The sequence below is a fragment of the Scleropages formosus genome, chromosome 11 (assembly GCF_900964775.1).
Source record: "Scleropages formosus chromosome 11, fSclFor1.1, whole genome shotgun sequence".
NCBI lineage: Eukaryota > Metazoa > Chordata > Actinopteri > Osteoglossiformes > Osteoglossidae > Scleropages > Scleropages formosus.
This window is the reverse complement of record NC_041816.1, coordinates 3,414,070-3,434,114: the sequence shown is the minus strand read 5'-3', so window position 1 is coordinate 3,434,114 and position 20,045 is coordinate 3,414,070. Positions and strand designations below refer to the sequence as shown.

General features: G+C 44.7%; 2 protein-coding genes and 1 non-coding gene across 8 annotated transcripts in view; all 3 read right to left on the bottom strand.

The window, feature by feature from the left end:
• LOC108934644 (pleckstrin homology domain-containing family A member 7-like) overlaps positions 1-9,551 on the bottom strand; it is an 86,276-nt gene extending 76,725 nt beyond the window's left edge. For 4 of the 6 annotated variants that reach the window (XM_018752611.2, XM_029256100.1, XM_029256101.1 and 1 more), the window contains exons 1-3: positions 9,344-9,551; positions 9,171-9,247; positions 8,893-8,950 (exon numbers count right to left, since the gene is read on the bottom strand). In XM_018752611.2, the coding sequence (XP_018608127.2) occupies positions 8,893-8,950; positions 9,171-9,247; positions 9,344-9,525 (317 nt within the window). In that variant the 5' untranslated portion in view covers positions 9,526-9,551. The remainder of the gene's footprint in view (positions 1-8,892; positions 8,951-9,170; positions 9,248-9,343) is intronic. The other 2 variants (XM_029256103.1, XM_029256102.1) reach the window with 1 other exon arrangement.
• A 5,954-nt stretch (positions 9,552-15,505) lies between these two features.
• Positions 15,506-18,314, bottom strand: rps13 (ribosomal protein S13). Its single transcript, XM_018752529.2, has 6 exons — positions 18,241-18,314; positions 17,494-17,542; positions 17,329-17,407; positions 16,525-16,694; positions 16,266-16,366; positions 15,506-15,586 (listed from the first exon to the last, which is right to left on the bottom strand). The coding sequence occupies exons 1-6, from the start codon at positions 18,261-18,263 to the stop codon at positions 15,553-15,555; spliced, it is 456 nt and encodes a 151-aa protein (XP_018608045.1). The 5' UTR covers positions 18,264-18,314; the 3' UTR covers positions 15,506-15,552.
• On the bottom strand, positions 15,993-16,121 carry LOC114911956 (small nucleolar RNA SNORA19). Its single transcript, XR_003798019.1, has one exon. It is a non-coding gene; the product is annotated as a small nucleolar RNA SNORA19 (small nucleolar RNA).
• Positions 18,315-20,045: the final 1,731 nt, after the last annotated feature.

The following is a 20,045-nucleotide window of genomic DNA, read 5'->3' as shown; positions in this document are numbered from 1 at the left end:
ATCTTTCGGGGGGAAAAACTGGTTTCCAAGAAGCGTGTCCATATTTTACATTGATACTGGACACAGATCAACACCCCGGCGAAACGGTGTAAAAATATAGCTGTATCCTTGCAACAATCAGTAAGTGACATTCTTCAAGGAGCCGTAACGGTTGAAGATTAAACCAGCTGAAATGCCTCCTCCGGGCTGCACTACGCATGCTCAGCGAGTCGCGGTCCAAACCTGGCCAAGAGAGGCCAAAGTAAATAACTTCCTCAATTTTAAAACAATTTGTCCTTCTTGGGTGACTCATAGATGCCTCCTGTGAACATGAACATTGACCGATGGTGTTAGTTACAGTTAGTGTGCTCTCTTTCTGCAGCAGCGCCAGGGTGGAGAAAGGCTCAGCCAAATGGATATATGGTGATGAACAATCCAGGGCGGACCTTTCTCACGCCACTTCTTTATTATTAGTGAATTCCATTCAGTTTCTCCAGCCTCTTTCCCGCCAAAACTGCATTTATGTTAATTAAATCACAACATAAAATCCCTTCAAATGCAATCAAATTATAAACAAACTAAATTCTCATGCTCTCATTAAAGTGGTAGGTGCAGATCTTGCTCTCAAACCTCTTTGAGACTCCAAAACAGGCCGTCACTCATAGGAGCCCAAGGTGTCCACTTGCAGGAACTGAACAAAACACACACACACACACACACACACACACACACACACACACACACAAGGCCGTCGCAAGGCACCCCAAGCGGGACTTAAACCCCAGACCCACCCGAGAGCAGGACCTGGTCAAACCCGCTGCGCCACCGCGCCCCCTGGAACTGAACAGGTACTCACTGTAAATTGCAGCAGTAAAAATGACCCAGCTGTATAAAAGAGTAAATCGGTATAAGTAGCTTAACACTGTCAGTCACTTTGAGGAAAAGTGTCGGCTAAATGAATAAAACGTAAATTAAGAACCCACCGAGCAGCAAGGCATGATGGGAAAGCAATATGTAAATGAAAATTTCTAAATTTAATATGGCAACGCGGAAATTAAAATTTCTCTGTAGCAGGCTTTTAGGAAAGATTGGTTGTAAACTCATTATATTTATATATTATGCATTATAATTCATTATATTCATCATCTTGTCCCAAACTGGCCTGGAGGCCGTCTTATTAGTGCCAATACAGCTACATACCGAAAACTACGAATACAACTGCATAAAACTATTCGTACCGCTTTAAATCATCATAAAGCTACAATGGACCAGCAGCACGCCACCAAGTTTTCGGCATTTCGACAAGCGACACATTATTACTCCGTATAAAATAGACTTCGTAATGGCGCAAACTCCTTATTTTATACACCTTGGCCGGATTTGCAGAACGGCTGAGAAAAACAGAGAGAGAGCGGCAGCCGTTCCAACAAAGCGGTCTCTTAAACCTTAGGCAACTGCATCCCGAGACGGAAGGGACGCCGAGACCCGTCCCTGCCTTGACTTCACTTTACAAAGAGGGGACATTCAGTGCGAGCGTGCACGGCCAAAACAGGAACCTTTGAGTCACTTAGGGCCACAAATAACCAATTTATTTTGTTGCCCTGACATCCCGTCCCTCGTATATCTCAGGCCGACACCGCTGGTCTCTGAAGCCGCCGACCCGAGTACAATAACCTCCTTCATGTGGCCAAATATAAACATGTCAGCAGCAGCCAATTTCCGAAATCACCCTGACTGACCTCCTAATGCTCTCAGAAATGGTCATGTGCCGTTCCTTCTTCCAAAGGTCACGTGACCGGGGTACCAGGGCGCTAAACCTTGCGCGTCGAGACAATCCCTGCCCTCCGAGGTGTCGCTGAGCGGAACTCGGAGACCGAAAGAGCCACCGAACGGTGGGAGACACGGGAGATGCGGGTCGTTCCGTTACGTACGCATTCGTCCTCGATACAGGCATTCGAGTTACGGCGACGTCACTTTACCAGGATGTCATTTAAGATCCCTCCTTCGGGGAATTAGTCTTAACCCGTGTTTAACTGAGTGCTAAATACACTGCACTAAGCTCCCTACCATCGTTCACCCGTTCATAGAGTGGAGAAGCATAAGCAGCAGCATGGAAATGAAGGGCTACCCGTGATGGAGGAGAGCAAGGTTACAGAACCAGCTGATACAACCTTAGCACCCATGAGAGCTGAATCCTCTGAGCTCCACGGTGACATCCCGTCTGGATATTGCAACTCCCTCCTGCGTGGCCTTCCTGGCACTACCGTCAACCCTCTACAGCTGATAGAGAATGCTGCTGCCTAAGTTGTGTTTGACTTGCCAAAGAGTTGCCATATATCTCCTCTACTCGTTCCTCTGCATTGGCTTCCTATAGCTGTCCAGATCAAGTTCAAGACCCTGGCTGTGGCCTACAAATGCATCAGTTGAACTGCTCCCAACCATCTACAAAACTTGATCATCCGGTACACCCCAAAGAGACCGCTACGCTCTTCCACATCTGCCCGCTTCACGGTCCCATGCACGAAAGGTAAAGCAAGGAAGTTGTTGGTTCTGGCTCCATTGTGGTGGTACGACCTTCCCCTCTCACTCAGAACTGCTGAATCTCAATCTACATTTAAAAAGGGTCTGAAAACTCATCTCTTCTAGACTCACTTTGCCCATCATCTCTTAAGTTCATGCAAGGTATAAATTTTCTTGCCCGTAAGGTATAAATCCTCACGGTCATACTCAGATCAATCCTTTACAGAGCTACTCCTGCAATGTAACGTAAATGTTTAAAAGAATTAAAAAAAAAAAAAAAAAAATACTAGGAAGGTAATTAGGAATCGGCGATATTCTGATAAAGTTTTATGCAGCTACTTGTGTGATGGTCGGTGCATACAGCGAAAGAGACAAACTAAGTTTACTTAAGAATCACACATCTGCAACTATGTCTCTCTTTCTCCCAATGTAACGAACACATTGTATTTTCTATGAGATGTACGTCGCTTTGGAGAAAAGTGTCTGCTAAATAAGTACATGTAAATGTAACACACACGTACACACACATTCACGCCCTGGGACACGTAGAGCCACCAATCCCAACACGTGTCCTGGGTAGGAAACGCACATGAACACGGTGAGAAGGTGCCAAGCGCACGTGCACACGAGCGGAGATCGAACCCATGCCGAATCACGCAGCCCAATGTCCAGACACAATGTTCGTTTGTTCGGTGAATTCATTTACGTTGTTGCCTTTACTCCTTTGCTTTTTACATTAAATCTTGAATTAATACGTAAACACTGTGTATCACATGTATGCACATTTTGTTTAAGTGTTTGTTATTGCCACAGTACATAATAGCTATGAAAGAACTGAATAAGGGTACATAGACAGACATACAGTACACACACACACACACACACACACACACACACACATTGACTGAAGCCACTTGTCCCAAGCGGGGTCGTGGCGAGCTGGAGCCTAACCCAGAAACACAGGGTGCAAGGCTGGAGGAGGAGGAGGGGACACAGCCAGGACGGGACACCAGTCCATCAAAAGGCACCCCAAGAGGGACTCGAACCCAGACCCACCGGAGAGCAGGAACAGACCAAACTCGCTGCACTACTGCACCCCCGTGCACCTGATATGCAGTATTACAGAGTAATTAATGACAGGAAACCGCCTTGTCATTTTGGGTTCTGATGATTGATGTTAACTATTGAAGTCATCATATCCATATTAATGGCAGTCGGTGATATTTTAGTATAAATAGGTACCAATTTTGGGGCTCAGAAGCACAGAAATATTTTTTATCACCGAAACCAATGGTAGTTGCGTCTTCACGTTACAATAATTCCCCTTGAAAAGGGATTTCCAGGGATAATGGACCTTCCTAAGGTGGGGGGACACTGGATTATGTCACACGAACAACTACTCTGTGACTGATGTTCAGACAACTACGCTCTGAGATCCATGATCATTAAAGGTCCATCCATCTTCTACTCTACTGTGGTGGTGTAAACTGGGATCTAACATTTCATAAGTTAGAGAGAGTGTGTTCCACTGATGTATGGATGATCGACTCAGTGTAAGTAGTGTATCTAGCAGTGTAAGTCTTCTGGGTGCTCTGGTTTCCTCCCACACTCCAAAGACATGCTGTTCAGGTTCCCCCATGGTGTAAGTGACAGAGAGAGTGTATGTGTTCCACTGATGTATGGATGATCGACCCAGCGTAAGTAGTGTATCTAGCAGTGTAAGTCACCGCGGTGAATAAGGTGTGTGGGCTGGTAACACTACACAGAGTTCATCGGAAGTCGCTTTGGAGAAAAGCGTCTGTTGAATAAATAAATAAATAAATGTCATTTTCGATTCCCTTTTTCCCTCCTTAGAAAAACAGGGTGGCCGATCTGCTAAACCACAGCACTGCACAGGTCGCCCTCCGAGCGATCCCTCGGCCTGGGAGGACAGCACCCAATCACGTGACCTTCGGAAGAAGAAACAGCACATGACCATTTATGATCGCCGCCTTTGCGCGCACCTAACACCGTCCACGTGAGACATCAGCACCCACGTGTCTCCACAGCAGACCTTCCACCTGGATTCTGACCCAACACAGACGCCGTTACCATCTGTTCAAAAGTCCGGCTTGTTCGACAACACCTGCTTTCCAGAGCACAACAAATATTTTACATTATATAATAATATTTTACATTAAATACATTTATCCATTCAGATGACTATTTCTCCAAAGCAAATTATACTGTTAATCCACCTACAGTTTACTGGAATAATTCAGGATAAGTACCTTGCTCAAAGGTACTTCAGCTGGTGTACTAAATGGTGTACGAAGTCTAGCGGGTGGAGGGCTTCCCTTTGGACCCAAAGGTCACAGGTTCAAATCCCACTAGCTGTAGTTTCCTATAAACGGGTAAATAACAGTAGGTAGCTGACCACCGTAAGTTGCTTTGGAGAAAAGCATCAGCTAAATGTGAAAATAAGGATGTGATTCATCAGTATTATGTAATATGCATTTAATATTTAGCAAACATTACAAATTCCTACAATCTGAGGCCTGAGGGGACACAGTGACGCAATGGGTTGGACTGGGTCCTGCTCTCCGGTGGGTCTGCGGTTCGAGTCCCGCTTGGGGTGCCCTGCAATGGACTGGTGTCCCGTCCTGGGTGCGTCCCCCCCTCCCTCCAGCCCTGCACCCTGTGTTGCCGAGCTAGGCTCTGGCTGCCCATGACCCTGTAGGGGACAAGTGGCTTCAGATGGTGTGTGTGAGGCTTGAAAATGTGGTCCAAAACCTCCTTTTCCAGCTTCACACGGATATTCAGCATGGCACGTCACTGCAGTTCCTCCCTCAGGTCCGCACTTCAGAAGCGCACACACCCACACGCAACGCGCGCCAGATGCCGGGACCTTCCGACTCCCCGGATGATCGGTTGAGCTCGGAGCGCCTGGAACTTGTTCGTGCCCGATGCCTCTAAATCCTTTGCCAATTTCTGTCACAGAGCCGTTAAATCCCACTATCAGCACTCCTGCGATAGCGAAATGCTACAGCCCCCCCCCCGCCAGCGGACCGGCCCCGGGATCGGTACCCGCATCATGTTCCTGTGACACTCTGGGAGAATGCAGCTCAGTAAAAACCTCAGCCAACGCACCTTTAAGGCTCCGAGCCCGTGTGGGTCAGGTGCGTACGCTGGTTTTCGCTCAAACCCATTCACTTACCTTTAGTCCAGCAAGTCCATCAACGGGCAATAGAAATATTTTCGGCTACTTATTTGCACTCCTAAAAAATGTTGCCTGCAGCACGTTGTATTCTTACAATATTGGGCAAAAATGTGGTTATTCAGGCATGACGGGCAAACGTCTCCGCCATCATTGCTATTAGGAAGCAGCGACAGCGGGAATTATGGTACGCCACAGATGACAGAGTGTCCGTGTCACTGAGGTCACCGGTTCACCTGGACGAGGGGGGAGCGAGACACTCACCCGTCTGCGCCTCGGCGCCCATTATAAGGGGCTTCGGCCGCACAGTCTAAGCCACAAATAACTTTTCTGTCCACTTTCATGGTTATTTTTCCCAGCAAAATTGGCTCCTGGATGGTATTTAAGCTCCAGTTGAGACTCACATGTTGTCTTAAGAACACAATATAATACAGTTCTGTGCAAAAGTTTTAGGCACTTGTGGAAAAAAGCTGAAAAGTGAGAATGCTTCCAAAAATAATGCTTTTAATAAAACTTCCTACAAAGCTTAGTATCCATCCATCGTCAACAACCGCTTGTCCCGAGTGGGGTCACGGCGGGCTTGGCCGGGTCCCGCTCTCTGGCGGGTCGGGGGTTCGAGTCCCAGGTGCCTTGTGATGGACTGGCGTCCCGTCCTGGGTGTGTCCCCTCCCCCTCCAGCCTTGTGCCCTGTGTTGTCGGGTGAGGTTTTGGTTCACCGTGACCCTGCTCAAGACAAAAGGTCTCAGACTCTGTGTGTGTGTGTGTGTGTGTGTGTGTGTGTGTGTGTGCTTTCTTTCTTTAACGACTTACAAAACCCTTATTCTAATACTGTAACTTTTTGCAAAAGGAATTCTGGGAAATCTAAAATATGCTCTTTCCCATTGACACTAATACAGAAGACATTAAATAACCGTCTAAAACAAATATTTTAGTGAAACATCTAAGTACCTAATACTTTTACACAGTACTGTATATTGGAATGCACACACACACACACACACACACACACACACACACACACACACACACACACACACACAGTCTACAACTTCTTGGCCTGAATGGGGTCGGGGTGAGCTAGAACCTAGCCTAATACAGGGCACAAGGCTGGAGGGAGAGGGGACACATCCAGGATGGGGAACCAGTCCTCCGCAGGTCACACCAAGCGGGACTTGAACCCCAGACCTGCACGGGAGCGGGACCCGGCCAAGCCCACCGCACCCCCCCGAAAATCTTACAGATCACTCTATTTCCTATACAATCAATGCACATGTTACGAGGGTGTTATAGAAAAACCACTGAATAATGGGACAGCTTGTAGTATAGCGGCTAGAGTTGCTTTTTTGGATGCAATGGTCATGGGTTCGAATCCCACCTTTAGCTGTAGTACCCTTGAGCAAGGTGCTTACCTTAAATTGCTCCGGTGAAATTACCCAGTCGTAAAGGGACTCAACATAAGTCGCCTTGGAGAAAAGCATCAGCTAGATGAATAAATACAAATAAATGTGTCTAAAGATACAATAATACGCTGGGTAAGATGTTAAAACCCTTGTGCTAAAATTATACTAAAATATGTTAGTCACAGAGGAAATTTTCACACAAGGAGAACAGGTTCATTTTAAAACAACGCGCACGCACACACACACACACACACGTACTGTCCAGAGGTTATGCCCAGTTTATGGAAAAGAACACAAGTACCATAAACAGCAGCAAAGAAAGTCTGACATGAAGCAGGAGAAAAACCATCACACAATTTCAGCGGAAAAGCCGCATCGTCCCGCCTGTCGCCATTCATCTCCCACCACCTGAGCGAAGACACACAGGTGTGACGGGGCAACGCCGCACACTTGCGCGGTACCAGCGCTCATTAGGAAATTCAAGATCCTCAAACAAATTTTCATATGCAGCCTCGACTTTCCTATAAAAGCTTTTATAACGTTGCCATTTTTGTTAAACACTTGAAACAAAGACAATCATTAGAGAACTGAATACATAGCAATAACTTCAAACCTTAAATAAATTCAATATTTTAGGAGCAATTTCTATTCTTGTATGACATATTTTAAGCTATTAAATCGCTTTCATTTAAAAAGCAGGTGGTTTACAATCCAAGCTTCATACAACAATAATAAAAGTTGAACCCGAATTCATTCTCATGTTCACCTTCGTAACACAGTCCTCAGATTTCATTATTTGTAAGGCATTACCTGCCCTCTCATAGTTACAGATGATTTCCAGGACAAACAGGTACCTTTTTTTTTTTTTTTTGCGGAAATGATTCAAAAGACTCAAAAGGTTCTGCATACATTACTTTGCTCGAAGCCATAATGTGCTCAGTGACAACTTCCACGGTCAGGGCATTCAGAGGTCACCTTCTGATAGGGCAAGAGGCCATAAAACACCATCACAGCAGTTCGGAAAACACTCAAAGTCCACCGGTGCCAAAGGGTAGCGACTTAATACTCTACCGATTATCCTCAGCCTGCACTGAATCACAGATCACGCCAGTGCTGGTTGCAAACACGATTTCTACCGCAGGCCGAGGCGAGGAGAGAACACGGGAAAAAGGGAGAGGCGTCAAAGCTCTTGGTGTGAGCAACACACACAAAAACTGCTTACCGGGTTAAATAATGACTCAGTCAAAGAAACACAGAACACCCCGGGAACGGACTCTTCCTAAAAAGGTGCAGCAAACAGGTGTAATTTGCGTGCCTGAGAACCCTGACAGCAAACACCGTGGACTCTGAGTGAGTTTCACACTAGTCTAAAGTTGTACAGGCACTTCTGTACCGTGTAAAAACTATTATCAAGTCCACCGGTGGACCTTTTCTTTATTTATCTATCTATCTTTGGCCGGGGTTTAACGTGTTAGGTACCTGCATTTTAAATGATTTACCCATTTATACACCTGGGTCATTTTACAGGAGAGATCCAGGGGAAGTGGAAGCTCAGGGATTCGAACAGACAACCTTCAGAATGCAAGGCGACAACCCAAACCACTACCGGCTGCCCCACGTACGTGATACACGCATACAAAATGCGTGGATATTTTCAGGAAAAGACACTGTGACTGACAGCGCAGGTGAAAGTACAGTAGAGGCAAGATGATTCGAGGAGGAGGAGGTATGTAGGCGGGAGGAAGGGCGCTCTTCTCCCCCCCTTTCCGAGCGAACAAAGGAGCAGTGGACACTTACTTTATGAAGAAGCTGGCCCCCTCCTCCGTGAAGCCCTCTTCCCACCCCTGGGGCAGGTCTGCACCCAGGGACAAGCCAAGGCAGGCGCACCATGGAAAGGAGCGTGCAGACAAAGTGCTGTGAGTGTGGCTTGAAGCCCAGACACTGTATTCCTACTAGATATTTCCATCATGCAAATTCATGCAAAAGAACAAAATAAGTTTTTTCCTCTTTTTTTTTGCGCGGGCGGGGAGCGGTGAGGGGAGGGGAGGAGAGGGGGGGGGTGACCCCCTGCATACCTGAGCGCATCATGTGTCCCGAGTTGACGGGCTCTCCGGTGCGCGGATGGAGCCAAGTGGTGCTGCGACTCTGATCGCTGCAAAGAGGCACCAAACACACCTGTTACTGCTGGAAACGACACACACCGACTCTCGGGAGAAGCACAAGAAGAAAAAGAAGGCGTGCGGCTCACTTGATGAAGAACACTCTGCCATCTCTGCACACTCCGTAGGACCAGTGGTCAGGGAGGGTGTCCGCCATGATCGGGAGCGCGCGCTCACACCACCACAACCACGGCCTCCTCCTCCTTCTCCTCCTCTTCCTCCCGCTGCTCTCCGAGGAGTCTCCAGGGAGCGTCCGGGGGAGCGCGATCATCAGCGGCTCCACAGAGCGGGTCTTAAAGGGGAGGATCTGCGCTGGACAGCGACCGCTGCGCCTTTAAGAGCCGCTCTGTGTGCCGACAGAAAAGAAGAGGAGCCTTTCGATGAACGAGGTGGTCGAAAGAAGGGTGAGCAAAAGACCAAAGAGTGAAATCAAGTGACGTGGTAAAGAGTTCAAACACCTTGTTTCAATAGGAACGTGTTAAAATGTGGCCCAATTTTAGATACATTCCGCGAGCAAGGTAGAGATAGACTTCTTTTTTTATTGCTCGTTATTTCAGTTACTTATTTCATTCATCATGATCATCACCATCATGTGTTCATTCGCCCGGTGTTAAGCAGTGGTTTACTCATACAGCAGGGTAAATTTTACTGCAGCAAGAATTCCGGTCAAGTACAGTACCCAGGGCCAGTACGCAGCAGGTGGCGTGCTACTACTGGAGTACCCCTGATCGGGTACTTACCCTGAATTACTCCAGTAGAGATGGTGATGATGCCGTACATGAATGATGGGTGAATTTGTGCAGGCAGCTTAGTTAGTGAAACATGGTCATAATTTAATCACGTTTTCTCTCCTCCACAAACGTCGTGTGTGGCCAGAATAAAGCAAAATGACGACACGTGGAGCTGATGCGTTTGTTGTGTTTGCGCTGCTCCGGAGCGCAGAAGAAGAGGAAGCGCGGCCACATGGCACAGGTTTCGGTGTTGAGTGTCATTGCTCAGTGTCAGTGTTCAGTATTGAGTGTCACTGTTCAATGTCAGTGTTCAGCATTGAGTGTCAGTGTTCAGTTTCAGTGTTAAGTGCTCAGTGTCAGTGTTCAGTATTGAGTTTCAGTGTTCAATATTGAGTTTCAGTGTTCAATATTGAGTGTCAGTGTTCAGTATTGAGTGTCAGTATTCAGTGTTCAGTATTCAGTGTTGAGTGTCAGTATTCAGTTTTGAGTGTCAGTGTTCAATATTGAGTGTCAGTGTTCATTGTCACTGTTGAGTGTCAGTGTTGAGTGTCAGTGTTCAGTATTGAGTGTCAGTATTCAGTGTTCAGTATTCAGTGTTGAGTGTCAGTATTCAGTTTTGAGTGTCAGTGTTCAATATTGAGTGTCAGTGTTCATTGTCACTGTTGAGTGTCAGTGTTGAGTGTCAGTGTTCAGTATTGAGTGTCAGTCTTCAGTGTCAGTATTCAGTCTTCAGTGTCAGTATTCAGTCTTCAGTGTCAGTGTTCAGTATTGAGTGTCAGTGTTCAATATTGAGTGTCAGTGTTCATTGTCACTGTTGAGTGTCAGTGTTCAGTATTGAGTGTCAGTGTTCATTGTCACTGTTGAGTGTCAGTGTTCAGTGTTGAGTGTCAGTGTTCAGTATTGAGTGTCAGTGTTCATTGTCACTGTTGAGTGTCAGTGTTCAGTGTTGAGTGTCAGTGTTCAGTGTTGAGTGTCGGTGTTCAGTGTTGTGTTGAGTGTCAGTGTTGAGTGTTCAGTGTCAGTGTTTAGTGCGACTGCGCACAAGAGCAGCACTGACGGGACTCTGTCGGGGAGGCTGGCGGGGCGCAGGGTGCGAACGCTGCCTTTCACTCGATCACTTTGAGGGGGGTCCAGACAAACCCCTCCGAGGACAAATCCCCCTCTTTTGAAACACAAAGTGGGACAAAACCTTCTTAATTAAATTAAAAAAAATGACAAAAGCCACTGTTTTTCTGTTTTTGCACTTTAATGCCATTTAATACCGATATAATTGGAAGAAAAATATAAATTAAGTAATTTAATACTGAAATAATCCTAGGAAATATTACAGTCTTTCCCTGCTCTTGGTTCATTTCTGAATGGCGTAGGACACGGCATCAGGTCCCTCTGGCTGTGCAAACATCACCCTGAAGTCGCAGTGCATTATATTCCGGTGTGAGATCACGAACATTCAAAGAGATGTTTTAATCACTCTCGTCCATTTCTCAATTTCCGAATTTCATGTAGCAGCACTGCTCAGATTACTGTAATAAAATATATATAATATAATATGATATATATTGTATTATATGATACATGATATATCATGTTATGTAATTTTCTGAGTGGCATAACAGCCCCATCAGATTGAATACATGTGAAAAACTTTGCTTTTGGAAGGTCTTGAGTTTGAATCCTCCCTCATGCAGCTCTGCTCGTCACGAAGATATGGTGGCACAGCAAATAACGCTGCTGTCTCATAGCCCTGGCTGGTACGAGAGGACATGGGTTCAATCCCCTCTCAGTCTGTGTAGCATTTGCGTGTTCTCCCCATGTCTACATGGGTTTCCTTCAGGTGCTCTGGTTTCCTCCCACACTTCAAAGACATGCTGTTCAGGTGGAATGGTGACTCTAAACTCTCCCATACTGTGTGTGTGTGTGTGTGTGTGTGTGTGTGTGTGTGTGTGTGTGTGTGTGTGTGTGTGTGTGTGTATCTGCTCAGTGAGTAAATGTACCCTGCTCTGTAAATAAGTAGCTGCATCTTTACTTGTCACTGGAAGTCTCCTTGAACAAAAGTGTGAGATAAATTAATAAGTAATAATAATAAAGCGGGGCTAAACACGCAGCACCCTCGCGATGCAAGACGTGTTCCACCGAAGATGAAATCTGTCATATAACAGTCACACTTCATGTCCCATGTCATGTTTCATATGTCAGCCCATCTGAGCAGGAGGATGTTTGCTGAAGCAGTTCACTTACAGCACAGGCAATAAATCTGCTATGGCAGCCATTCTCCCAGGCACTTCCCTTTACCGCGGTGTGCTGAGGTTCTCAAATATTTGAAGTTAACGCGTGCCACTGCAGTGAGAGAAAGATCCCATAAGTGACCGGATCCCTCGCAAACATCTCGGGAAGAAGGCCACTTCGGTCCCTCGGGATCAGAACTGAATATCGCCGACCCTTGATTTGGCTTCACCCGATTTATTCATAATAAAGCTCATAGTTCAGTCGGATTATTTATCGCTTATGGAAAGTATGAACGAACAAATCACGTACACCGCATACATAATTCATCCCCATCCAACCCCCAATATTGCGATGGACATTTTTTGGACTGGGTGAAGTCTTTGTTCCTGCATGTGCCGGCTTTCGGTCCTGCCAATAAAAACCTTCAATATCTATTCATAAACGCAAACTTTGAATTTTCCCTTCATATAACGACTTACGACGTTTTACTGGAGTCGTTTACAGTTATTACTTCGATAAAGGGCTCTACAGCAGGGTGTAGGATTTGACAAAGCAAAAAGCAATGGTTCTAAACGCCATGCAGTCGGCCGACTGTCCAGAAAACACCCTCTAGGGGCGTAAACTTTATAAAGCTCTATTTTTATTTATCTGGGGGACATGAGGATGAGAAGTGATTTTTCCTTTTTGAGGGACGGACTTGAGCGGTATTTTGGCGTCTATCCACACACCTTTCTTCCAGCTGCACGTTTCACGATGTCATAAAGGGAGGCTGCTGCCCGTGGACTCATAGGTTCGGATCCCACCTCTAGCTGTAGTACCCTTGAGCAAGGTACTTACCCTAAATTGCTCCAGTAAAAATTACCCATCTGTATAAATGGGTAAATCGTTGTAAGTAGCTTAACATTGTTAAGTCGCTCTGGAGAAAAGCGCCAACGAAATAAATAAACGTTTTCAATGTCGACGTGTGCAGGCTGATCGAACGGGGTGAAGAAGAGGATATTCAGACTTCTGGCCAAACTGCACGACCGGTGTCACTTGCGTCTAATCTGCTGCAAAATCAAATCATTCATTATTTATAGCAGGTGGAATGCGGAGCTATGGGCAGCCCGTATCGGTTATTCGACAGCTGACGTGGAGACCTTTGCAGGAGGTTCACGTCAACGTTAAAAATGATCACGTGTCAACATAACTTGTGGGACTTTTGAAAAGTTTAATTAAAATGCAAATCGCAGGACGTAGTAAAATAGCCGTGAGTTAAAGCTGGACTTTTTCTATCATTGTTATATTTGGAAGCTGCCCCCCGCCGCAGACTCTGCTATCGGAGGTGTCTGATGGTCACGTCAGCACAGTCATCTGTCACCTTGTTCTATAAGAGAGAACAAACCTCACCGGGGTAAATTCAGCCCTGTAAGAGCTTTATGGAGATGACGGTTTAAGAGCAGCCAGGACTCCATCTCCTCTCCACCGCAGCGGCCAAGAGGTCACTTCGCCACACCTGACCGCTGTAGGAACAGCAAGGGCACGGTGGCACAGCCCGGGGACCTCAGCGTACCGATATTCCCCCTCCTGATTCGCACCCTGAACCCAGCATCACGTGGGACACCGGGATGCTGATCAGCCACACCGAGCCAGTTGCTAAACTCTCGTCGCCACGCACTTGGCATCCTGTGGTGCGACCGCTGCTGTTCTTCTGCCAGCGGCTCTCGGTGCCGCAAGGTGACCCGCCGTTTGCAGCCTCGCTCTCCAGGGGTGGAAGCTGCTGCATCATGACTGGGGATGGCAGCAGGGGTGGGGTGACAGCTTGCGGGCTACACACACACACAACCTTTTTCGGACTGCAGTGGGCCCAGCAGCCAGGTGCTGTAGAGTCACTTGGGACTGTTTTGTGTCTCATTTTTATCATATTTTCACCATGTTTGTCTGTAAAAACCCCAAAGCAGATGGGATGGAGCTTTTGATGTATTTTTGTTCATTTTTTTTTTAGCTTTCAAGAGCTTGTACATTCAACCGTAATTGCTTGTGAGTTTCGCAGTTCTTCTGTCGCTCTGAAAGAGACTGGCACTGCAGCGAGGCCCAGGCTGAAGTCCAGCTTCTGGAACGCACACGCACACACACACACACACACACACATCAGTGAATTTCCTCATTGTCCTTTATGTAAATTCTGTGTAAATAATGCATTCCCAGCTCGGCGAAAGCACTCGCATGACAATGAAGTCACCAGGCAGACGGCTCCAAACTAAACGAGACTAAACGTTTGTTTTGTGCTTAATTAAACGTGGGACCTCACACTCAAAGCACATAACTTCCCAAATGAAGAAGTGATTAACCAAAAAAAAAAAAACATGCTTATTTCAGCCCTGTAGACATGTGCATTTGAAAAGGAGTAGAAATAAAATGCACGTGGGTGTTGTGGAAGTGCTGAACACGCGTCCAAAAACAAATCAGCCGTAACCTCTCTCCAAGCAGCTTCATTTGAACATTGCACTTTTCTCCAGACTTCAGCATTTGTTTTCGGAAAAATTCCCTTACTTCTAAAAAATACACAGCTCCACCCCCCTTTCACTTCTTTTGAAATGAGTTCAAGCTCACAGTAGACCAAAGTGTTTCCCCAAAATTACATTGCAAAACATCGTCATTGCTACCATGACAACTTCAACAAAATAACGGAACATTTAGCTGACAATTTTCTCCAAAGCAACCTACAGCATTAAGGTACTTACACAGCTCTGTAGTTTCACTGGAGCAATTTTAGGGTAAGCACATTGGTCAAGGGTACTACAGCTGGCAGCGGGATTTAAACCTGTATTCTTTGAGTCCAAGGCAGCAATTTTAACCACTATGTCACTAGGTGAACCATCTTAATTTTGATGAGAATGTAACATGCTATAAATAAGCATAAAATATCATAATTAACACAAATACTAATTATGGTCTATAAAACTATAACTATGTAGAATACATTTCTTTGGAGGGAATGTATTGTAGTTACTTACCGCCCCCTTCTGGTACAATGATCAAAGGCAACTTTAAATAATAGTTTCAACAATTCAATGAACAGCCTAGAGTGATAAGTGATGCAGACATAAAGAATCATTTATGTAAATTATGTAACAAAAAAAAAAAAACTTAAATTCACACTCAAAAGAACAGCAAGGCAGATATTCTACAACAAATCTCAACTGCTTGTGTGTCAGTATGTCTATAAATTTATTGTAGCTGTAATGATACAGCTAACGAGTTCAGTAATCGCTAACTGCTCCATAAGAATAGTGCACAGAACAGACCACGAGATGGGTTTTCATCCAAATAAGTTTTATTAGTCCAAAATGTGAAGGCATTTATGCCACCAGAGCAGAAGCCGTGGAGGATTCGCTGTGGAACAAAGAAAAATGTGATTAGTAAAGGGCGCACACATGCACACAGTGTCAATCACTTGTCCCAAGTGGGGTTGCAGCGAACTGAAGCCTAGCCCAGCAACACGGCAGAAAATCATTAATGGACTTATTTAAGCAATAGGGGAAAATATTTATACATCAGAATGTTGTTTACACATATTTTTCAAAATGGCATGATATTTTAGGTGTCCATCAAACTCACCAAAAGTGACTAACAAATACGAAGCAAAAGACTTGCCAAAGGGTTCGGTAGCAACATTACTTGAGAGTTTTTATTTTAAGTCCAGCTTCTTATCAACTATACAAACTGATGTGTTGGCATTAAGACAATGAGAACAGTTTGTCTCTGCCAACAGTGAACAGCATTGTTCAGTGACAGTACAGAGTGTGCGAAGGGGACTGGCAGAAACGGCACGTTGCAGCCATCCTGCTAATTTACCTCCAACGTTCATCTAGCACGTCAGAAATATCTCATTTCTTACAGGAAAAGAATGGGACAATGAAACGTGCCAAATGATATTCTGGACACAAATATGTTCAAAATAAAATGTGTCAACAAGACAAAGCCCAGACAGCACCCACTGATTTACCAACAAATGTATACAGTTGTAAAAATACTACATTTCTACTACACACTTAATACCCCCAGTACTTACTACTTCCAGTTGGGTGGGAGTACTCTCTTAGTCTTGTAGTAACGAGCCAACCTGTGGATCCTGCTCTCAACGAGAATCAGGCGGAATTTGGCATCCTTGTCCTGCAAAAGATTTGGAAACAGTATCACCCGCTAGTCACAGGAAGTGGTTTACAAACCAGCTTCATCAGAACCACTTCATCATTACATACAGTAGAGGGGGAAAAAATTTCCTCTGACAACAAACGCATTAATGTCAGAGCAAAGACGGAGTTCCTCACCTTTCTGTTGCGCTCCAAGTGCTTCCTCACAGCGACAGCCTTCTTGATCAGATGGTACAGGTCTTCGGGCAGGTCTGGGGCCAGGCCCTTGGACTTGAGGATCCTCAAGATCTTGTTGCCTGTGACGAAGCGCACCTGAGCCACACCGTGGGAGTCCCTCAGGATTACACCTGGAAGAGCACATACACCAGAGGCATCTGGAATCTGCTGGATGCTCAATTTCCTTCGTACCAGTCACACATCATGTCCATGTAGGTATTCAGTCAACCATGTTTATAAAAAATAAAAAATAAAAAAAAAAAAAACACTGAATGGAATCTCTTCAAAGATGTTGGTTTAGCTAAAAAATAAACACAACTTAGTCCTGTAATCAACCTTGGAATAATGCATGAGCCAAATAAAAAGAAATAAAAATGAATACATCATAATGCAGATTCAGACCCTCAGATCTGAAAAGAGATCTCAAATTATTCAGACCCCTTAAAACTATTTCAAAAACTGTAATTCACTGATGACGAAAACAAGACACGCCCATGTACACCTCAGCTTAGAAAGTACAAAAAACAATACCAAAAACTGATTTAAAAAAAGTTGAGTCAAGAACAATTTTTTTTAACTGAATATATAAAAACAGTGCTTCGGGGACACGGTAGAAAACTACAGCAAAAGTCACCTCCACATACAAGAATTAAAATACGATGACCACAACAAAGACCTCCTTTCTCCTATAACTAATGTAAATTGAATATTAGAGTCACCTTAAACATTTGGGTCGTAGAAATAACAATAATAAATGTCGATTACCGATCTGAGAGGGGGTCAGGCCCTTCTTTGCCAGCTTGAAGATCTGCTCTTTGACATCATCAGATGTCAGTTTCAGCCACTAAAAGAGGAAAAAAAACCTATATGGAACATCAAACATATATGGATGTTTCACATGCAGATTTGTTACTGTTCTTCAGGACTTACTGTGGGGACACTGCGTCTGTAGGGCAGCGCAGACTGAGACAGGCCCTTTCTGCAAGGAACATGTTAAAACAGACCATCAGTCAGCTTTTATTGATAAGATCACGAGGAATACTAGGGCCGGCAACAGTAATACAGAGAGAAATGTGCGTCTTCCACTTTTCTGCACCTTCCACCATGATGTGCAGCAACAAGTAGAGCACCAGGCCCTGACACACTCATGCATACCTATTGTGTACACACATCTTTATTCTCTGTTAACATGGCTTTCCTTGCATATTGATTAGAGAACTATAAAGGTGTTTAAGTAAAAGTACAACAACGTGACATTTTAAACGTTTATGATTAATTCTGACTCCTGGGTGGAAGAGGGTCCTCCACACAATCAATGAATGATTTATTACTCGGCTATAATATATATATATTATATATTAAAACTTGATAAAGTTTAGAGAGTCAGAAAATATCACGATACGGTCAGAAAGGGCTATACATGTCATGCCTGAAACCAAAACACTGTGAACTTTAATGGTTTACAGATCCCACTGTGATCATCACACACTCGCCACGCGTGACGCGGCCACGCTTCAACCTGTGGCACAAAAAACGTAGTTTTCTGCGACAAAGTACAACTTTTGACTACCGCATCCACGGCTATAGAGGTACAAAATATCAATGCACCACTGAAATGCTTTTCAATATGATTACACAATGAAAATAATAATGTAAAAGGATAAAATCAAATCTTACCCGGGAGCGTGCATACGACCCATGATGGCGGTCTAGAGGAAGAGGAAGGCCAAACCGAGGCTGCTGGAACGTTACTGCCTAAGGCGGAAGTGACGTCAAAGAATGACCCAGAATGGCGTTCCAGGCAAGGAGGAAGTCTAGAGCGAGACTGCGAGAGCATTAGCGGAAGTGACGCTACACGTAAGCACGAAAGTCATCGCGAGGCTAATGCGATTGTGGGGTAGCGTCTCCTGAGAAAACACAGAAAAAAAGTTCGTATTTTTTGCATTGCAGCGAGTTAATGTCACACGTTTTAATATTGTTTTCCCAACGTTAAAATGCTATAAGTTTTAACGATGAAAAGGACTTCCTCCTCATGAAAACACTGTCTTTCCACAGATAAGGCTTCGCCAACAAAAAATGTTTCGAAAATCCGTTGCAGACCCACGCGAGGGCAGGACTCGGGCCAACCCAGTGTGCCCCCAATATAGGAAATGCTACTTTTTGTATTTTTTGTTGCACCAGGACAGCCAGGCACAATAAAAGTTTCTTTCCTCAGGCCATCTACCTCATGAACAGCTAAATCCCCCCCAGAGAGTAAACCAGTGCAATACACAACGCTATGTATATTTATAATTATTTATCACATCATATCTCTTACTCACCCTCCCTTGCATTTGTATCTAGTGACTATTTTTGTATATTGGGTACTTCATATTTTTATATATTTTTCATCCCTTATTCACATACTCTATCTTCTCATCTGTCTTGTCACTGTCATTCTGTCTGTGCTGTGGAAGTTTCTGTCACCAAGACAAATTCCTTGTATGTGTGAACATACTTGGCAATAAAGCTTCCGATTCTGATTCTAAAATTAAGTAAATCACTGCCAGACCCAACGAAAATAAATGGGAGTAACATTCATATTACAAAATAGCTGACGTTGTTTGATACACTCAGTATAAAAGCGCAGAAATGCAACAAAAGATCGCATTGGAAGCTTCCGAAACATCCACAAGTATCCATGTAAATCACATCTTGTAGCTGTGTTTAATTGACTAATTAACACCATCTTAACTCATTAACTGAGAACGGAAAGCATACAAATACACAACTTTCATAACTTTCCGCCATAACTTCCCATTGCTCTGAGTGACACCTAATTCCCCCAATAGGGCTGCCTGTGCCAATCTCAAATGGGAACAGCTCTACAATTATGGTGGATATGAAGGCATTTGAGAAGCTCCTTGAGGAGGCTGAAAAAACTGAAAGGAGAAGGCTTGAACTTCTGAACCACTACGAAGAACCGAAGAGGCAGCACCAACAGCTGGCATGACTGATATTCCAAGAGGTATGTGATGGGATGTAATTGCAATGATGGATCACATCAGATTCCTCAGCTTCCCCAGGAAGGACAGCATCTAGATGAACTAGAAACAGACCCTCCTGAAGACCCCACAAGTGGTTAAATTCATATAATGGCACCTGAACTTGAAGTAACATACTAGTATTTGTCATACTTTGTCATTGCTGCAACTTCAGAACAAATTCTTTCCTCAGGTGTGGAATACCCTTCTCCAACTCTGCAGGAGTATGACCATGTTATGTCCCCTGACCATGGGTGTGTTCTTAACCACCCTCACCCCTTTGCTTTGCCATGTTATTGTTTTCAGTAGCTTTTAGAGAGGGTATAAGTGTCATGAAATTTGACTCTGGCTTTAAGAAATGGCACACAGGTTTTAAAGTTCACTTTTTGTATTGCCTACTGTTTACAATAATTTGTATATCTTTAGGAGGTGTATTAATATCTGAATGTAAACTACTGC

Bases quoted from the DNA above. Each gene is read 5' to 3' on its own strand.
- rps13 (XM_018752529.2), bottom strand. From the start codon at position 18,263: ATGGGTCGTATGCACGCTCCCGG. The intron at 17,543-18,240 runs GTAAGATTTGAT...TGTTCCTTGCAG, and splicing joins GGTCGTATGCACGCTCCCGG to AAAGGGCCTGTCTCAGTCTG. The intron at 16,695-17,328 runs GTAATCGACATT...GTGCTCTTCCAG, and splicing joins CCTGACCCCCTCTCAGATCG to GTGTAATCCTGAGGGACTCC.